The sequence below is a fragment of the Manacus candei genome, unplaced genomic scaffold, assembly GCF_025592945.1.
Source record: "Manacus candei isolate 608988 ecotype Guabito, Panama unplaced genomic scaffold, ASM2559294v1 h1tg000124l, whole genome shotgun sequence".
Classification (NCBI taxonomy): Eukaryota; Metazoa; Chordata; class Aves; order Passeriformes; family Pipridae; genus Manacus; species Manacus candei.
Window position 1 is genome coordinate 2,859,194 of NW_026138172.1, and position 19,477 is coordinate 2,878,670.

At 39.6% G+C, this 19,477-nt stretch overlaps 1 protein-coding gene across 7 annotated transcripts in view; it reads left to right on the forward strand.

The window, feature by feature from the left end:
- Positions 1 to 19,477, forward strand: part of DUSP16 (dual specificity phosphatase 16) — a 59,576-nt gene that overhangs the window by 24,041 nt on the left and 16,058 nt on the right. For 4 of the 7 annotated variants that reach the window (XM_051770765.1, XM_051770760.1, XM_051770761.1 and 1 more), the window contains exons 2-4: positions 3,226 to 3,299; positions 9,154 to 9,738; positions 10,955 to 11,093. In XM_051770765.1, coding sequence (XP_051626725.1) covers positions 9,508 to 9,738; positions 10,955 to 11,093 — 370 coding nt within the window. In that variant the 5' untranslated portion in view covers positions 3,226 to 3,299; positions 9,154 to 9,507. Of the gene's footprint in view, positions 1 to 264; positions 1,004 to 3,225; positions 3,300 to 9,153; positions 9,739 to 10,954; positions 11,094 to 19,477 lie in introns of those variants that run through there. The other 3 variants (XM_051770762.1, XM_051770766.1, XM_051770763.1) reach the window with 2 other exon arrangements.

Sequence of the window (19,477 nt, forward strand, 5' to 3'; positions counted from 1 at the left end):
CTTATACTTAAAGGCTAAACATTATCTGAAGGCTCTGAGGTCTCATCTTATTTCTTTCATGGTAAGCCTTTCAAAGAAGTAGCATGGACTGTTATAACAGCTGTGCTTGATGTTTATTTAGCGGCTACTCTTCAGAGCACTCCTCCTTTTAATCTGTTTCTCAGCAAAAATGACCGTGTAAAATACAAAAGTCACTGTTTGTATTGGTCTGCAGAGCTGCAAAACAGAGTTGATTCAGAATGTGCAGATTGTGTAGTAGATGGGAACCTTGGTGTCATGAAAGGTGCTGCTGTAAAGCACCCTTGTTATACGAAGAGTAAAGATAGACTGGAATTTTAACAGGTTGAGGATTTATGAATTAGTTCAACGCTTTAAGGTTTTCCCTTTCTGTTTTAGTTTGTGTCTTTGAAAGTTACAGTATAGTTTCTGTTAGAGTGGCAGGTGTGGACTTGCCAATTGGTCACAATTACATGATGAATCTTTACCATTTGACGTACAGGACCAAAGTGCCACATATGGTGTGTTTTGTGAGGATAAGCAACTGTCCTTCACTTTGGTTTGTGAATTCATAATTTGTTACGTGCTGTGGCTTTGGATTGAGTCTCTTCAGACTTGGATTACATATATAAATGAAATAATGTTCTAACTGTTTGTAAACTTCATCAATTTTATGCTAGATACTTCAGACGAGATTAGATTTTTAGGAAAAGACAGCGTTAAACTTTTAGGAAAGAAGAGGTAGACAGGTACTGAGATCCTTAGAAGGATGCTGTCATACTTGACTGTTCAGTCTCTCCCTGGCTTCCAGCTTGCCTGATGCACCCACTCTGTAGCTGTGGGAGGAATGCTCCGTGTGACCCGACTGGTCGGGTTTGTTTAGCTGCAGTTTAGGGAAGGCCCTGAGCAATGGAGGAGAAAAAAGGCTGCCATTTCTAATTCTGGAAAATGGAAAAAGGTATTTCAATAAGGCCTGGAGGACTTCTTATTTGCCAAAAGTGTAAAGGTGAGTTCATATCCTTTTGTAATTCACCCTAATTGAAAGGATGAATATTTCTTTTTCTAAAGTTAGCAGAAAAGTCCTGGCCTCTTAATGATGAAAGACTTTTTAAAAAAGTTTCCCCCAAGCACAAATAGCTGAAGTTTCCACTTTAAACTTGGGTGGCTCATTCATATTTCACTTAATGGTAATATGCTATTCTCTCTCTCCCTTACCCTCCTTACCACTAAGGCTAAAAATGGGGGGTGGGGAGGGGGGAATATAAAATATTTCTGAAAACTACAGGAAATGTCCGTTCCTTAAATAGCTTTGCCAGGGAATTTCCAAATCTGCTTAATGCTTATGGCTGAACTTGCAGCAGCTCAGTCTTCAGTCATGAGTGGATCCTGTTCTTAAAATGTGACACCTCCTTCCAGTAAACTATGTTGAAATTAAGTATATGCTTTGTTTCTCATTTGCTCTTCAGCAGAAATAATTGTGCCTAGTGGTGAAATGAGGGCTCTTGGGGGCTGCTTTAAACACTTGATTTACTTCTATTTATTAAAGTTCGAAAAACAGTATATAGTTTCCTGAGATGGTAGCTAGTTTATTTGTGAGGACTTCGGAGAGGCACGGATGGCACAGAAAGGCAAGTACTGGTGAATATGAAGACTATCTGGCAGTTTTCAGAGGGACTTCAGGAACTGCACGTGAAGCACTAAGGAAAGAAAAGGGAAATGCTTTTTGTCTCAGTAGTTCGTTTCTTGGACTGTCACAAGGTGGTCTCAGATCATAGGGTCTTGTCTCTAGGCAGAGCCTAATCAGTGTTAAGCATTAGTTTAGTTTCTGGGATGAGACTAGACAAGGGGATAGCAACAAATATGATGAGTAGGATGAGCTTTTTCTTCGTTCTCAATTGTCTTCAGCAAGGCTTTTGCCACTGGATTACAGGAAGGAGCAAAGGAGGTCTGCAGAGCCTCTTCTTGGGGCTCAAAAGAGAATTGGATAGCTTGAGCAGGCAGGGGAGAGTAAAGGACCTGGCACAGTGTTCAGCAGATCTTCTCATCCCTCTCTCTCACATACTTATGCCTATGTGCTAATGATGGGCAAATGAGAGGATCTCCAGCCTGGGTCCTTTCAGGGAAAAACACGTGCGTCCCAGTCGAGATAGTAGTCCCAGTGAGCAAAGTGTGTTCTGGGTAGCACACTCTGTATCTGCCTGAAGGGCTCTCACCCCATGTTCTACTGCTGGCATTTGCAGGGTTTCTAGAGCAGTTGCCTAAAGCCAGAGGTGATTCTTGTAGCTTTTCTCCTTGTGGTGTGGGTTTCCAGTCTGTTCACTGACTGCCCTGATGTGCTCTGCTGCAGTGGCTCTGCACGGTTGTCGTATCATTTTACCTCAGGGTTCGGAGCCACCCCTGGATTTCACAGTAAGGCAGTGCTTGGCAATAATTTATTGTCATGGTTTAGGTTACAGTGATTAAGCAAAGCTGTCATCTCTTGATAGTGATGATTTGAATCATATTTTTAGATGCCCGGGAAACAGCTTGGAATTGACACTGATGTGTTTATTTTTGCTTCCTCGTGTAGAAGTTGTAATTTAATTTGTTTGTGTCAGAACAGCAGGTGATTTGTATAGGCTTTGTATGAGTATGACTATATGTAATGATTGGTGATGCCACTGTTACCAGTGAGGATGCAGTGTTGGCTTTTTTACTGTGTGGGGAGGTGGGATTAATTACTCAAGATGTTCTGTTTCATTAGTCTTTGTCCATGAAAAAGATAGCTGTATTCAGACTTACTTATGGCTATCTTTCATATTAATAGATGCTGAACAAGGGTTTGTGAATTTGCTTAATTCTATGCAAACGCATCACCAGTGAATGCTACTTATAGAGATGTGTTAAATTGTTTGGAAGGCTACTGTTGGTTGGTTCTTTTGTTAGTTGTTTGTTTTTAAACTTCTCCAACCTTTTTTTTTTTTTTTTTTACTTTAAGGATAGTAGAGATAAATGTACTGTGGTGTTTTTGTCTCTTTCCTATTAGAAAATCAGTATTACAGAACTTTCTATTCCAGACCCTTTCCATGTACACAAATGCTAGCATTTATAAATATCTTCTCACCTAGATTTTCATGTGTTTGGGGAAGTTTTACAGGAAATGACTCTACTGAAAGTGTGAAATCCATTTTCTGGGTTTTTTTATCTTGTAATAAGGATTTATTATTTTTATTATTTTCCTATGTTTAGATATTTCCCTCTGCTGGCCTTTGTATGTGGACCACCTTCTGTTCTGTTCAGCCCGTACAGATCTTGACTTAAATGTGAGTAATTGCTGCTGACATGAAATAATAATAGATTAATATAAAAGTACTTCAGAATTTTCAGTTGCTTTGACATGGAAGTAGTAGAGGGAGAATCGTCTTTTAAAAGTCCATTGACAGTTTTCCTTGTTGCCTAGTGTCCCAGGCAAGAGGAAACTAAAAGTGTAATGTATTATAGTATATGTTTGAAGTGGATTAAATAAACCTTCATTCTGGTTGCCACAGAACTATATGCTGTGGATCTGCAGTGAAAAAGTACTTTGAAATGGAAAGACCTTCTCACTTGTTTGTGTGGATAAGGGAGTCCCCAGGTTAAGTCTCTGAGTCTCTTTTCAGTAGAATGGTGTAGCATCAACAGTGTGTTCTATTGCTTCCCATCTATCAGTCAGGTTTCCCTGCTGTAATATTAAACAAATATTTATTTTTTCACCATGAGTGTCAAAGAAGTTGGCTTCTTGGTAAATGCAAGTGATGATAACCTGGTTTGTTGCTTGGAGTTGACGGTGGTGTATGGATGATGTGGTGTTTTGGTGTGCTTTTTGGTTTTATTCTGAAATGATTATAGTAGTATATTATTTCAAATATGACTATTTGTATGAAAGGAAATATCTTTGTTATCTAAATGGAAGATCCATTTATCTTGCTTAGGCCAGCTGTCTCAGAGTGCTGGCGGTAAAAATGTTGCTAAGCAGTAGGTATAGAAGTAGAGCAAGCTTAAAAATCTAGACTGAAGGTCTTTTGTGCAGCTTATTTGTGGGAAGTTGATTTCTTTCTGGCTCTGTCTCTCCATGTCTCAATTTTCAGACTGGTTGAAGTGGGGTGACTTTTTTTTTAGAACTAGTAATCAAAACTGAGTCAAGCAGGATGAAGGACAATAGAGTACTGAACAGAAAATTCGCCTTCATCCGTTTTTTTCCAGTGGATTGTACTTGCCTTTCTCATGAATGTATGGTGTGTAATCTAAAATGCACATAGCTACTGTTTCTACAAGGAAGGGAAAATAAGCACTAAGCGTTTTGACTGCATATATAGATCCAAAGTACAGATGTGTTAAAAGTAAGAGAAGAGGGAGCAACCGTAGATAAGAAAAAAAAAGCAGGGTGAAATTCTTAAAACTGCTTTTCTTTTATGAACACAGTACACATGTGACATTTAAAAAAACAAAACAAAACAATTAAAATCTATGTGTTTCTATTTGAGTCTTGCTGCTGTCCAGTCTTGTACCAAAGGCGAGCCAACACCTGTACCAAGTGTTCGGGAGGGTGGCAGAAAGTGTTTGTGCTTCAACCCCCCCCAGACAGGAAGCATGAGGAAATTATGTGCTTAATGAGATAATGACACTTGCTCAAATCATCCGAAAAGCCAAAAGACCCCCTCATTCCCCTCAACATGAGCCCTTGTGAAGAGCTCTTTTAATTCACAAGCGTTTGTTATCTCACTCCTGTGTGATCTGCACAGTGGCAGATGTAGGCTGCTTGTAGGCTTCCTGTAACTTCACTTAGATTCCCACCCCCCCCCCACTCGGACTTTACACCTTATTATGCAGTTATTGATCTCTGGAATTTATTGGCTTGCTGAGTTCAGAAGAATAACCATTCCTCCCTTTCACTTAAAAATCTTAGTTCCTTGTGCTTCATAGACACTCTGTGTTTCTTGCTACTGATGAGTGGCATCTGGAGTGAGGGCCAGACCTCTCTCAATTGTCACTTAGTCTCCGGTAGCATAGGGTACAAGTATATGTCCAGAACAGCATTTATTTCAATCTTTTTGAGGCTGGTGAGGGAATGCCATGCCTGTCATAGATGTTGGGGGGTAAAAAGCTTCTTGCAAGAGTAGGAACTCACCCTGTGATCCCTAGATCTGGAGTTCCTCTTTAATGCATAGTTTGTGTAGGCCAGTTTGTCAAGTGTGCTCATAGGGACTGGTGCTGATGGTATTGGCACCAGCTATTGAACCACTGGCAGCTCCCAGTTCAGTAACACTGATGCCAAATATTCTTTTGAAAACAACTGATGTGTCAGCAGTAGCACATCCTCTGCAGTTTAGGGTGTCCTACATCTGTGTTTTCGTTCAGCTTTTTGGTTTTTTTTTATGCTGATGCCCATCCTAAGAAACAAGAAAGGAACTGTAGAAAAGGATAGTGTTTTTCTCATGTGTACATGTGTTTGCCTGTAGAAAGTAGAAAAATACAGAGTTTAAAAAAAAAAAACAACACAAAAACTCCTTCAGGTGTCTCAGCTCAGTTTGTAAAAGCTGCCCATCAGAACCTTCTAGTATTCAGATGCTGTAAAGTTATTTTGTTGGTGTTTTGCCATGCAGCAGTGATGTATGTGGGAGCATTGCTGTAGGCACCTGACAAAGCAGGCGTAAGCGACACGGCTGAGCATGTATGACACCAAGGTTCCACTTCAAGGTTATCTTCTTATGTGAGGTGGAAGTATTTCAGAGATTATAAAAAAGCTTCCAGAAGCTCTTTGCTAGTTCCTTAACTGAGGTAGAATTAGAGATTCTCAATCTGAGAGTTTTTAAAATGTATTCTTGCTACATCTGTCTCTCATCCCTGGAGGTATTTAAAAGACATGTAGATGTTGAGTTTAGGGATGTGGTTTAGTGGTGCACTTGGCAATGTTAATTTAACAGTTGGACTCAATCTTAGAGGTCTTCTTCAACCTAAGTAATTCTATGATTCTGTATAAACCAAAACTTGAGATAACTTAAACAAGTGTCCTGTTGTGATTAAAGGAATTGCTTGGAGTCAAAGTAGTAGCGGTGGAAATTAGGTGTATACAAAATGTGAGTTACTGTGACTGAAAAATCAAACACAAAACACAAGTGCCACGTTTCCAATTATGTGATTGCTTACTTCGCTCCATCTGAGCCACTTGGGATGGGGACAAGAATCCCTGAGGCAAGAGAGATCCTGTAGTAATGAGGCAGCATTACACATACACATTAGACATCCACTGTTGTTGGTGTAGAAGATAGTAGGGGTTTTGGTGGGTTGGTTCTTTAAACAATATGGAGAAACTGTAAAGACACCAGGCAAGTGTTGAACAGATCTTTTTAGTTTTACTGTGAGTTAATTGAGGTAACAAGCAGTGCCACATGTTGCAGCCCCTCTGCAAGGAGGAAGCAGCCATGCAGTGTTATCTGTGTGCACGTGAGTGACTTCATGGGGTATTCTCGTAGTTTGATTACGGATCACTTTTCCATAGTCCTGATTTCAGTGTAGAACACCCTGTGGCTAGGGTGGTTTCCTAGCTCGAAGATCAGCAATGGCCTACTTAGGGCAATGTGTTATATTACATCATTTGATGAGACACTATGGTGTCAATCATACCACTGAGATGTAAGTCACAAGTAGCACAGCAGAAAGACAACAGTCAAGAAATTGAATTTTATCCTTTTACAAACACATTAGAAATTAAACAGATGTTTCAACACCTCGTAGCATCTAAATGATTAGAGCAGTCAACAGGACAGGGAGGAGAGCTCAAGTATTTAGCTAAAGCAGGGAGCTGCCAGTTTCTCTTGTTTAGATAGGTCCCAAGGAAGAATCCCAAACTCCGATAGCTCCAAAAATGGAGAGAATTAAAAGAAAAACCTGTACTTGATAAAAATGTCGTTTCTCCCCTGCCCAATGGGAGATGTTCCTGTAGAAATAGGATTTCAGTTGCAATAACTTGAGGTGACATGGTTAAGTTTATTGCTTTCAAGCCATGCTTTCAAGGTACTTATTGCAATAAGGTAATATGGTTATTTAAAAAGATTCTTCACTGATAGCCCACTTGCCTTATGTTCTTTACATGCTCTTTACCCAGTCACCATTTATGACTGGTTTGAATTCTTTTCAAGGGTCTTCTGAAACAAACTTCTGTTGCATGAAAGTGAAGGCTGAGACAGCAAGCAGTAAGCATTTAGGAGATGAGTATTCCTAAACTGAAAGTTGCAAATTAAAGATTAAGTATTTTTAACAGCATGTGTTTTAGAGTTCCGTAGTTTCTCAGCTGCTTCATTTTCCTGTTATTACTTGGACTTTAAGTCAGAAATTTATCCATCAAAACAAACTGTCTAGTTCACGAACAAACTGTCTAGCTTAAAAAGGAGCTAGAGCCAGTTACCACTAGAGCCAGTGGAAAAGTTTTCATTGAGTTCAGTGGGTTTGGTGTCTGGCAACCTTTGATATGATTCAAAGAGAATCAAAACTTGTGACAGGACATGTTAAAGAGAAATTTTAAAAAATGCAGAGCACTGTTTTCCTTCTGAAAAAAAAATGGACACAACTATCAAGTTTCCTTTTTTTCCCCCCTTGCAAAATGGCATAGTCTTTTGATGCCTTCCTGAGGCCAGTATATAATGACTGCTCTTTGGGGGGGAGCAGACTTGCCAACCAGGTTGCAAAGATAGGGGGTTTATTTAGTACATTTAGTTAAGGCTTGGTAAAGTTTTTTTTCCAATTTTTTTTATAGTTGAGAGTGATATGCATTTCACATATGTGCTATGAGAAGGACTATGCACGATGTGCTTCCTTTTATCTGGACAAGCTTAAAAGCACTGTTTCAATAGCACTAGAGTCAGAACAAATGGAAAATCACATGTTGTCAACCTCATGTCTGTTTATGTGAAACCTGGTGTTTTTCTTATATTGCCACATGAAACTCATGAAATAGCTTTCAGTTTCCTTTTTTGGGTTGTTAAAGTGGAGTTTGTACTTTTTTCAGAATTTAATTTGCTTAAGATTTTGTATATGTAGATTTGTGTAATATATTTAATGCGTAAAACATCTCCTGACCGGGGATTTCCCATTGCTGAGCACAACTGATCTGTTGGTGTAACAGGACTTTTAATAGTCTATCTATAAATCACTTTGAATTCATTACTTCTCTTGCAATTAAGATAAATAACAAACATTTCAAACATAAACAGCAAGTCAACACTATAAGTAAATTGTAAGTTTAAATCCCTTATGGATGAAGCCCCATGGTGGTTGCTTTCTGAGGAGTGTTCCTACAAGGATTTGTTCTATCAGAGTGTATTTTGGGAGACTCTGAAGAGCCTAAGGGCAACTGTGAGGCAGTAATTCGAAGAGGTGGTCAGACAGGTCAGGTGGTTTTACTGCTCTGCTGCTGCCGCTGCTGTTTCAGCTGATGTTGTTCAGATGCTTTCGGGATCTAATTTTACAGAAGTATAGTTTGTTTCAGATATTATTCAGCGCATGTGCTAAAAGTGTAGCACACCTTATATAATTGTCACACCAGCTCCTGAAAGGGCAGAAGAATGCTCACTGCTTTACCTTTGAGTAGTGTGAGACTTCCTGTACCATGTGTGGTGATTAATTCAAATAAAACACTTGTGTCTGATGTAGCATCTTGTTCTTCTAGTTTGTCTTTAAGAGTGTTCTTAAGAGAGGTACAGTTTCAGTTCCCCAACTTGCAGTGCTGGTTTCTAAAATACTTTCCAAGGCATTAAACTTAAAAATGTTTAATGTTTAAAATGTTTAAATAACTAATTTTACAACTTTTTACTAAGTGGTGGAGTGTTGAAATGCGTTTAAACAGTTTTGCTGTTGTATCTCTTAATTACGTTCTAACAGTCTTATGAAGAAGCAGAGCTAGTGGCAACAAAAGTCTGCAATTAAGGCAGGGTATGTTGCCTGAAATACAAGATAATTGTCCAGGCAAGATTGTTGGAATAGATTCAGAGACTGTAGTTGCCAATTCTCTCTCTAGGTGTTCGGCATATACAGCAGAGAGGAGAAGTCCTCAGGAATGTATTTATTATAATGGCATGGCCCACGGTACAGTGAACCTCAGTTGAATGGTTTTTGTTTTTTTTCATCTTCCCCCTCTTACAGGCTTTTAGTCCGGTGCAGAGCTGATGGGTGGGAGCAAAGGTAAAGAATGATGTATTGCAGCAGCAGGCAGAAAGCGTCTTTGGTCTGAATTGTGGAATGGCTGCTCCATAGTCATGTCCTGATGAATCAGATGTGAGGGGCTGCTTCATAACGGCACATCAGCTGGAAGCAGGAGAAGACATTCAGTTGAAGAGCTCTCTCCGAAAATGGATTTAACTTTTCTTTTGCCAGTCACTACCAGCATGACCTCATACATTTCTAGTACAATGGTGTGGCTAAGCCTTTGAGCACACAGCTGTTACATCATCGCAGCAAATTAGAGAGGGAGGTGGTGAAAGAGGCCTTATTGTTGTCATGGCCGATGAGATGATCAGGACTCAACTCATTGTCACTGAGAAGTTGGTGGCTTTGCTGGAGAGTGGTACAGAAAAGTTGCTGCTGATTGATAGCCGCCCCTTTGTGGAATACAATACGTCCCACATCTTGGATGCCATCAACATCAACTGTTCCAAGCTTATGAAGCGGAGGCTGCAGCAGGACAAAGTTTTGATTACGGAGCTCATTCAACATTCAGCAAAACACAAGGTAGGAGTCATCTTCCTCTTATTCCTTATATTTGTTTAAAGGAGTGGCTGGAAAGGAACTTGTAATAATTTTTCCTTAGGTATTTCATTTAAAAACAAACAAACAAACAAACAAAAACCAAACCAAACAAAAATCCAACAACAAAAAACAAACAGACAGAACAAAACAAAAAACAAACAAGACTAGGGGACTGAGTTTAGCTGAGATCCTATGTAACCGAAAAGGGCATTGGTTACTATTACGTTTATTGTTGGGATTCTTCGTAGCCTGCTCTTCCCTAAGTGACACAGTAATGGGGAGGGTTTTAGAAATACTCAGAAAGAATGTTCTCAGGGTTCTTACGTGTCTTTTAAAGCCCAGTCCCTCAAATGGATGTAATTAAGGCAGAAAACATTCTCCTCCTAAACTTTGAAGGATTCTTTGGGATCTGTTGTGGTGGGGATTGCTTAGCAAGCGATCATATGGTTTGCAAAGAAACTGGATCTCTGTCAGTCCTGGCTTCTACTTGCTGTTAAAATTGCTTTTCATGGGAGCAATTTGATAGGTTTTAGTGGTTTGATTTGTTTTTTGGGGAGTGGGATGTGTTTTTTTCCAAATAGTGTTATCAGTGAAAAGAAAATAGCTAAACTGTTTCAAATTAATGCATGGGGGGGATTTGGGTTTTTTTCCTTATCCATTGGTATTTGTTTCATGTGCTTTGGATACAAAAATAATCTGCTACGTTCTTGCTTTGACATGTTAAACATGAAGATGATGATGATGACGATGTTGGTTTGGGGTTTTTTTATACATAAAGCTGTATAGGTAACCAAAATGTGTGTGGCTTAGAGGCAGTTTAAGGTCTCTTTACTGTTTATGTACAAAACCCCCAGTAGCAGAAACTGAGGTAGGGCCTTCTAAAAAGCTTAGCTTTTAAACAAATCAACCAACCTAGCTAACGGTAGAGCACTTTACAAGTGACATAAAATTAGCTAATGATAGAAATTTGTGGAGCGTGCTTCAACTTGCAGCAAATAATCAATTTACAAACTCTCCAAGGAATTGAATCTCATAGGCATATGAAGTATAAAATAAAACCGGTTCACATACAGCTGCATAAGAAATCTGTATATCTGAACTAGTGTATCGCAAATACATGGGAACCCTGCTGGAGGTGATAATGTGGGGCTTTGAATAGTCTTCCTCCCTTTTTACTCTTGAGTTACTTGTGTTTCAGATTGAAATTGATTACAAGCAGGAAGTGGTGGTGTATGACCAAAGCTCTAAAGATGTGACCTCTCTCTCATCTGACTGCTTTCTTACTGTGCTCCTGGGCAAACTGGAAAAGAATTTCAGCTCTGTGTATCTGCTTTCAGGTAAGATGTACCAAAAGAAACCTCTGACACACTTGTGTAAGGAGAAGAAAGAAAAAGCTGTTGGTATAGCAGATGCGTACAGTTTTGCAAGCGCTGATATAAATCTCAGTTATAGCATAGACTTTTCTGTAGTTCTTTATGCATGTAGTGACACTCATAATACATATAGTGCTTAGAAATTGCATCTTACAGGGGATATATTACACCATTAGTCTATGTAAGTGGAAATGGATCAGTGTAGGGGGTTTTAGATGCATATATCTGCTACTTTAGGGTCAAAAAATAGTAAAAGTAATGTGCTTCCCTGGTTTTTGAAGTATTGTACATGCTAGGAAGAAAACTTCTTCCTTACTGAATTGGTACTACAATAAGAATAAGGGAAATGATCTCCCAGAGTTATGGAGATTAGTTTGTGTGACTTTTTAAACTTCAGCTCCTGAAGTAGTAGCACTTCATTTAGGTCTTCTCCCTCACTGTCCTTTTTTTTTTTCTTTTAAATCCCAGGTCAAAGCATCTATAGAAATTCAGCTCCTTATAATACCGGATTTGTTGGTCTTAACGTGTGCTTGTGTCATTATTTCTATCATGGAACAGTAGACCAAGTGTTCACAAGAAGGAACAAGGAGGGGCATGAGGTAGATCCAAAGCTGAAGGAAGTGGGGAATGATGTGTATAAGTAGGAAATCCATTGCAGTGACTTGACCAGTGATCTAATGAAGTGCATACCTAGTCTCTGAGAAATGGTAAAACTACAGTCAGGGACTGAATAATTATGAGAGAAAGGGAAATAACTCCAGAGAGATGCTTCCTCTTAGCAAGAGGATTTCACTGCAGTTTGTAGTCATCACTTCAGATGAAAGTGATAGGGGAGAGCTTGTGGTACTGAGAGAACTTTTCCCAATTTTTTTTTTAAAGTGATTACAGAGAACATGAATAATTTCTGCACTTGGGCAGGTGCATTTGGTACTCATGTGAGGCTGTGCTTACAGCAAAGTAAGTAGGGTTTTGCATTGGCTAGGTTTGGTGCTTCTGTTCAATTTGCTGACTAGGTAAGAATTACATCTGTGGGTGGTGGACTACAGCATTAAATTAAATAATTCTTCTTTCATATGAGCCACCAAATAATCGTGTGGTGTCTAGGCACAGTAAATGCTTAATGTAAGAGTGCTGAATTAAGTGGTTGATACTCTCTTAAATTGAAAACTGTTATTTAAAAAATCAACCCAGTCGAGAAGCAGTTCATCTCTTAAGAAATCCTTTTATTGTTTGAATACACAACTCTGCTCATTTGTCCTGTGGGTTTTTTTAATAACCAGAAGCAATTTACAGCTCCATGCCACAATCAAACTATTCACAACCTAATTTCCATGATAGAAAGAGAAACAGCTGTCTAATAACTGAGAATTAGACCTTGTGGCAGGAGGAGTTGGGAGACATCCTTAGCAAGGCCAAGCAGAGGAGAATATCGTGAAACTTCCCTTCCTTATACTGTCCCTCCCTTGCATGAGACAAGGCTTTGCTCTTGTTTTTCCTCTGCTGGACTCCCTGAAGGAAGTGCTTGTTGTGTCTCTGCTCTCAGACTTGCTTGTGGCTCTTGTAGGAGTGGACAGGTCCAGGAAAGGAGTGTTCTCCACCTCCCCAGTGCATGGTCTGGGCAAACACCAGTTGCATGTATCATAATGATACTATGAAAAATTGGCCTGTTTTCATTACCAGCACATGGTAGTTGTCTGTTCAAGATGCAAATGCCTCTTAAACCACAAGCAAGACAGTAGTGCACATTAGCTGAGGTGAACTTAGCCACATACACCTAGTAAGGATTAGTTTGATTGTTAGAGAGAAAAAGGGAATCTAATGTATCCTTATAAAAAGCAGGATTTGTATTTTAGCATGTCAAATGATTTTCTCTTGGCAAAGATTAGGTTTGAGAATTTCATCTTTGTTTACATAGCTAGGATGGGGCTTTTTTGAATGCAGAAACAACTGCTGGCTTTAAAACTAGTGGTAGAGGAGTATAAGAGCAAAAGGGTAAGGAAGTTATTTACTATTGATCTATTACAGGTAAGTGCTTATTTCAGGTGCTTATTTTTTACATCTATTAAAAATCTGGCTACTTAATACATGAAACACAAGAAACCTTTTGGGATGTGGGGTGAAGGAGAATGAGCTAGATTCAGTCTTATGGAAAGTTCCTTAGTTTATTGATATGTGGCTCTAGGAAACTAGATAAAATATGTTGTCTTAGCAAGTTGATGATGAACTCACATAAATGTTTATGGCCCATAATGAGAGCAGAGGTCAGTGCACTATGTAAAAAGATAAACCTTTGGACTTGAGTTTTCCCTATGCCACTAAATCTGATTTATTTAAAATGGCGACCTTAAATAAACATTTTAGGGTAGGAAAATAATTTTTGTTGGGATAGAATGAGGAACAATTAACAAATATCTGAAATTCCTGCATCTGTTCTTCTTGCCACCCCCCATTACTGAGCAATTGGTGAGGTGTTTTTTTATTTAGATTGGGCATAAAGGTATGTTCTACCCTGGAGACTGCTTTTCATTGAAGTAAAGGTTGTAAAGACCTCAGAGGAACCCTTACCAACTAGTTTAAGCTCTTGGTATAACCTCATAAAAATATTTATAATCTGGGGAATGTTTTCAGGAATTTAAATATCCGTTTTGGTTCTTAATTTTAACAATACTCAAAATAGTGAAATGTGGGTACTGAAAGCTCAGTCCCACTCCCATCATGACATCTACTCATCTGAGTTAAATAAGATTTAAACACGGGGATGTCACTTGATTCCTTCTCTTTCCATACGTTAAGAATTGGATTTACTTGTATGGAGTCTTTTTCCTAGCTAATTATGATTTTTCTGCTTACTCTGCAGAAGCAGTTGAGAGACTGCTGATTCTTGCTTGAATGATCATTGTTAAGGCAGTAAACATCAAGAGTCTTGCTTAAATTTTGTTCCACTATGGAAGTGGAAATCATTCACATTCTACTTTCCTTAAAAACTTGCTCTTCCCTGCTTTTAATCTGTCTTAGTCCTACTCGTACTAACACTGATGTCTTCGTGATGGTTACCTTTCAAATGTTGCTGGTGAACAAGATGAAACACAACTTTTTATTTTGTGTTAATTTTTTTAAACTTTTTTTTTGTATGGAAGGCTTTCTGAAAAAAAACAGAAATGCCTACTTTTCTGTATTTACAAACTGTCATTAAAAACTGTGATAGCCTAACACTGAAACACTGTGCTGGCTCTGAACTGAAACCAAAGGCAAGAATTACTGTACTCAGGTGGATGTAGAGCAATGGTAAATGTCCAGGAAGGACTAGCTAAACTTCAAAGTATTGTAATGCAGGATCATAGAAACAGTTTTATTGAATTCTCTAAGAATTTTTCAGTACTGCAAGACCAGAGTGTATTTTGCTGAGGAACAATGAAGGACTTATTTTTCTGTCAGTCACTAAATTGCCACTTAGAGGTACCACAGTACCCAATACCACTGAGAACAACTAATATGAAAAACTTCCCTAATGTACCAGATTATAAAGTGTATGGGCAGAAGGGCAGTTAAAGTTACTGGAAGCCTTTTGTGAGCTTCTGAAATTGCCTTTACAGTTTTATACCCCTCCTCTCCAGTGCCTGTACTCTGAGGTGTAGATTTGTATGTGACTGTATTCTGTTGGAGCCATGCCTCTCATTAAATAGGATCCACCTGATTTAGATGTAATCAGGGCTGTGTATACTTAAATCTCTCTGTAGAAAACTTGCTTCATGGTTGGAGATGGAGCTACTAACCTTCAGTTACAAGACAGCTATCTTGAGAAGGGTTACATGAAATTCTCCATGCTACTTACTTCACAGGTTATCTGTATAATTAAGAGAATTACTAGTGGAGAATTACAGATTTTGTAGGTGCCCAGGATGAAGCCCTGCATCTGACTTTCAGAACCACTGAGCTGTATGCCTCTCTCAAAACCATGGTTGGACTGTCAGTCCTGTCACCATGTGAATCAAGGCCCAGGTGGGGAATTGCCTAGTAATCTCTTCCTACCCTTCTGCCTATGAAAAGTATGAAAACCATAATGTGATTCAGTGGATTCTCCTTTCACGAGAGCTGTCTGATAAACTCCTGCAGAGCAGAAAGCTACTTTAATAAGGAGAAATAGATAAATTATTACTTTTCTATTCAGCGACAAATGATGGTGACATGTGCAGGGGACAGTCCTAAGCAGAAAGAGCAGACAGAGTGAGTTCAGTGAGGTTGGACATAGATCCTGGAAACAAAATAGTGAGTTATTACCCAGGGACTGTGGCAAAAGGTATGCTTTTGCTGAAACTTCCCAAATCATTGTTTCCTCCTGACCTGTCCCTCGCCTAACAGAGTGTGTGTACAAAGTGGAAGACTTGTATGAAGGATACAAGGAGAAGGAAGCAAGTCAGGAACTCTCTTGCAGTCTTCTTTATCCTGTTGTTGTTTTTTTTTAAATATTTGAAATTGAAAGCCCATTTAAAGAAATTTCAGTATAAAAATGCTAGTATCTCTAGGGTACATTTACCATTGTGCTGTCTGCACTTGCCTAAAGCAAAGCTGAATAAGAAAAGCCCGGTGCTTTCTCTCTGCTTTGTCCCCAGAAAAACCATTCCTTGTGGCAGAGCAGGAAATCTTAAGAATATTCTCTTGTAGGTAGAGCTGATCATTTCTATGTCCTGAAGTGACCAGGGCTACAAGACTGAGCTTCATTCCCAACTTCTGCGGTCCCATACATCGGTTAAGAGGGTGCCATGTGGTTCAGTGTGGACTGAAAGACAGCATGAGCTTTGTGCTGTCTGACGCATTCCTGGCTTACATCCTGACACCTTTTAACATTGGGATTTGGAGCTTAATAACTTTTGGTTTTGACTGACTGAAGTTCTGAGTGTTCCCCACACGTAAGTCTTTGCAGAGTACCCCGAGGAGAAGAGCACACATTCAAATGGTGGCCATCCATTAAAATAATGAGGTTACCTGTAAATTGAAATAAGTTATAACAAGAATGAGCCGTTGAATATCCTGCCAGTGTTTAGAGGAGGAGAGGCAGTTGCACAATGATGCCAGCTTTCCTGATATTCTGACTGGTTGATTCCATTAGAACAAACCTCTATTGAAAGAGATAAAGATCTTGCTGAAGGAGCACAGCATTCTCCAAGTGGTCCCATAACCCATGGAATACAGCCATTGTTGATGGGGAAGAGAGAGAGGAGATTAGCTCTGAATCACCCTCTTCAAAAGTCTCCCTCTCAATCAATTTTTAATGAGAGCATAGACAAACTAGTACTCTTGGCTACAGCCAGTCCTCTGAGAATATCCTCCCACCCTGTGTACTTAAAATGCAGTTTTCAGTGTTCGTTTAGTGCCATGATGGTTTTAAGCACTTGAAGAATGGGAGTAGGGTTTATTACTTTCATATGTGTATCCACTTGCTGTCTTTTGAGGGAGAGAGCAAGGTTTGACTAGAGTAGAGCTCTCATAACATTTCTCAAGCCCAAGAATAACTTATTAAGTTTGCTTTTGTTTTGGATACCTCTGGATGCTTGTGAAACTTAATTGACTAAAATTATGGTGCAGGGTTGTTTTGTTGTTGTTATTTTTTTCTTTAAAAGCAGAAAGGGCAAGTGTGGGTGTCCAATATGCTCTTTTTACTTCCTGTGCCACTTGGCATATGCCACTTGGGTGGGAGGGGAAGCTTGACCCCATTCTCACACATTCCTCCTCCCCCACCTTATTTGCTTAACCTGCCTGTTAACCTTGTCTTAGCAAAGGCAGAAACCCTCCAAGGCAAAGAACTTCCCTTGCTACTGTGCTTGTAAAACACCTGGCATAAGGGGGCCACTTTCTGAGTGTCACCAAAATGAAAACCCCACTGGCTTTCCCAAACTGTGAAACCTTGGATGCTGTGGAAGGGCTGCCGGCGGCTGAGGAGCGGGGACGGGAACGGGATGGGATGGCAGCCCTTCCGACTGGGCTCCCCAGCCTGAGCTTATGTAATGGAAAATGGCACACGGCCCTGCAGAGCCGAGTTGGAATGCGGGAATTGTAATGGCCTGTGGAGGTCTGCAGCTCGTTTAGACAGAGTGGAAACATCGTAGATTCATAAAACTTACGAGTCAGAAAGTTTACAACTTTCTTAGGGCAAGGAAAAAAATCTGTACTGCAGCTTTTAGATGAACAGTTTAATGTTTGATGGGAATGTGACTGGGAAAGTGCTGTTAAGTCACAACATTGGGATCCTCTGAGGCAAAGTAAATGTAAAAGTTAGGGGCTTGTATATTTTGTCTTTGCTATAGTGCTGTTTGATTTTTTTTTTTATTTTTTTAGTGTAGTTTTCAGTAATGTTACTTTACCTGCCTGGCACTAACCAGTATTTACAGTAACAAATTCTAAATTGCTATTAGGAGAAGAGAAAAAAACCCAAAAAGCTAAACATGAGTTACTCCACTGCATATCTTTGGTGAATACAGACATTTGGTGAGGTTTACTTAAAATTATAAGTCCTAAATGTTATGTTTTAGAGGTAGTCGCAAAATTTCCTGCTTTTTTAATTGTTCTTTTCCCTTAAAAAGGAAAGTTAAATGGAAAAAAAAAGATAGCAATATTCCTTTAAAAAGGGATAGCAATATAATATTTGTATGTGGTTATACAAAATTATGAATAATTAGAGCCCTTAATGAAGAAGCAAATTCTGGATTTAACAAAGGTGGAATGTTAAATCTTCAAGCTTCAGTGTCTCCTTCTTGTAATGCTGTACATGCATGTAGTCTTTGTTTTTCTGACTTATCACTTGGGTCTCAGATCTTTTCCACTCCCAGCTTTAAAGTAATTGTGTTTGATGCTGAATTAACACTGATGTACTTACTGTCAGACATTTAGGTCTTGTGGAAAAAGGAAGGAAGTAGCTTCTAGTATGTTTTCAAGAATTCATTGAAGAAAACCAACTTCTCCCTTTAGCTTTTTCAGAATGGTCAGAATCCAAAGCAGGGGAGAAAGGAGCAGTATCTGATTTGAATGGCACTTAAGAAAAATGCCGAAGTTTGCTCTGTTATCAGTGGACATTATGTGTGATCTTTTCCAGCAGACTCCATGACCTGCAAAAAACAGACACATTCCCTGTCTCTTACATCTCCATCAGGAGCATAAGACAGATCTTTCTGTGCATCCTGCATGAGGCATATGAAGCTGCAGGGCCAGCTAGGTGTGCAGGGATGTTGTATTAAATACTTCATAGGCTTTTCTTAACTGGAAGTTTTAGGGAAGCCAAGCTCTTAGGAGTTGCCATGTAGTCTGTCTGTTGTCACCCACAAATGTTGTTTTAAAAGCTTGTTGGTCAGCTTCGGTAAGGTTTGACAAAAGGAGTAATTAAATGAAAAAAATAATGAAATTCTTGGAAGCAGTATGGAAATGAGCACTGCTACAGTACAGAGCCTCAAATTAGTGTCTCTCCCTGAAAAGTGGTTTTGGGTTAAGCTGAGCTGGTAGTGGATTTGCTGGTGTGACCAAGCAGCAGTGCTGTATGGGCCCCAGCAGCACAAAAAGGGCCTTTAGGAGCTCAGGATGCAATAACTCCCAAGGATCTACTGTGAGATGGGCAGTGGTGGCAAGTGGGATTCTTTGGTTCTGCAGCTCTGCATATTACTTGGTTGAAAAACATGTTTGCATAGTGTGAAAGTGGAAAGCTGCTCTTCTGGTGTTTAGAATTGGTCTCTATTAGTTGGACAAGATGGCAGAGACCTTCCTCCTGATTACCCACATTACCCACCTCTTCTCCAGCTGAATCTTTTCTCCCCTCTGTCTTGACTGTGCTGCCAGGCTCTGGATGGCAAGAGCACTTGCTGGGGCTCTCTGTCGAGCTTTAGCTGACAACACATGAAGTGATGTGAACACCTGCTTTCTCACCTTTGATGCCTTAAGCCCCTAATGGTTTTTTATTTTTCTAATATTGGTAAGCCTTATAAGCTTTATAAGTAGATTTTAAAAGCAGCAACCCCTCCCTCCTTTGTCCCTTGTCCCTTATCCCTTTCCCTCTAGCACCCTTGTTTACACATTCGTTAACCCTCTTACCCCATTCTGTGCTCCCTATATCAATCCTACTCCTGAAAACAGTAGAAATGTTTAGTCTTTTGTAATGGCAAGGCCTAGATTGTTGGCAGAAGAGCATATCAGGGCTTAAACCACAGAATACGGTCAAGAACTAGGTAATTATGTACCCTTTGTGCTCTGATGATGGTGAAGATGGGATGAATAGGTGGTCCCAAAAAGCCCCCCGACTCAATTCTCAGGGGGTGGACCCCGGAGCGGACCAGAGTAAAGGCCACAGGGTGGACACATCTGGGATT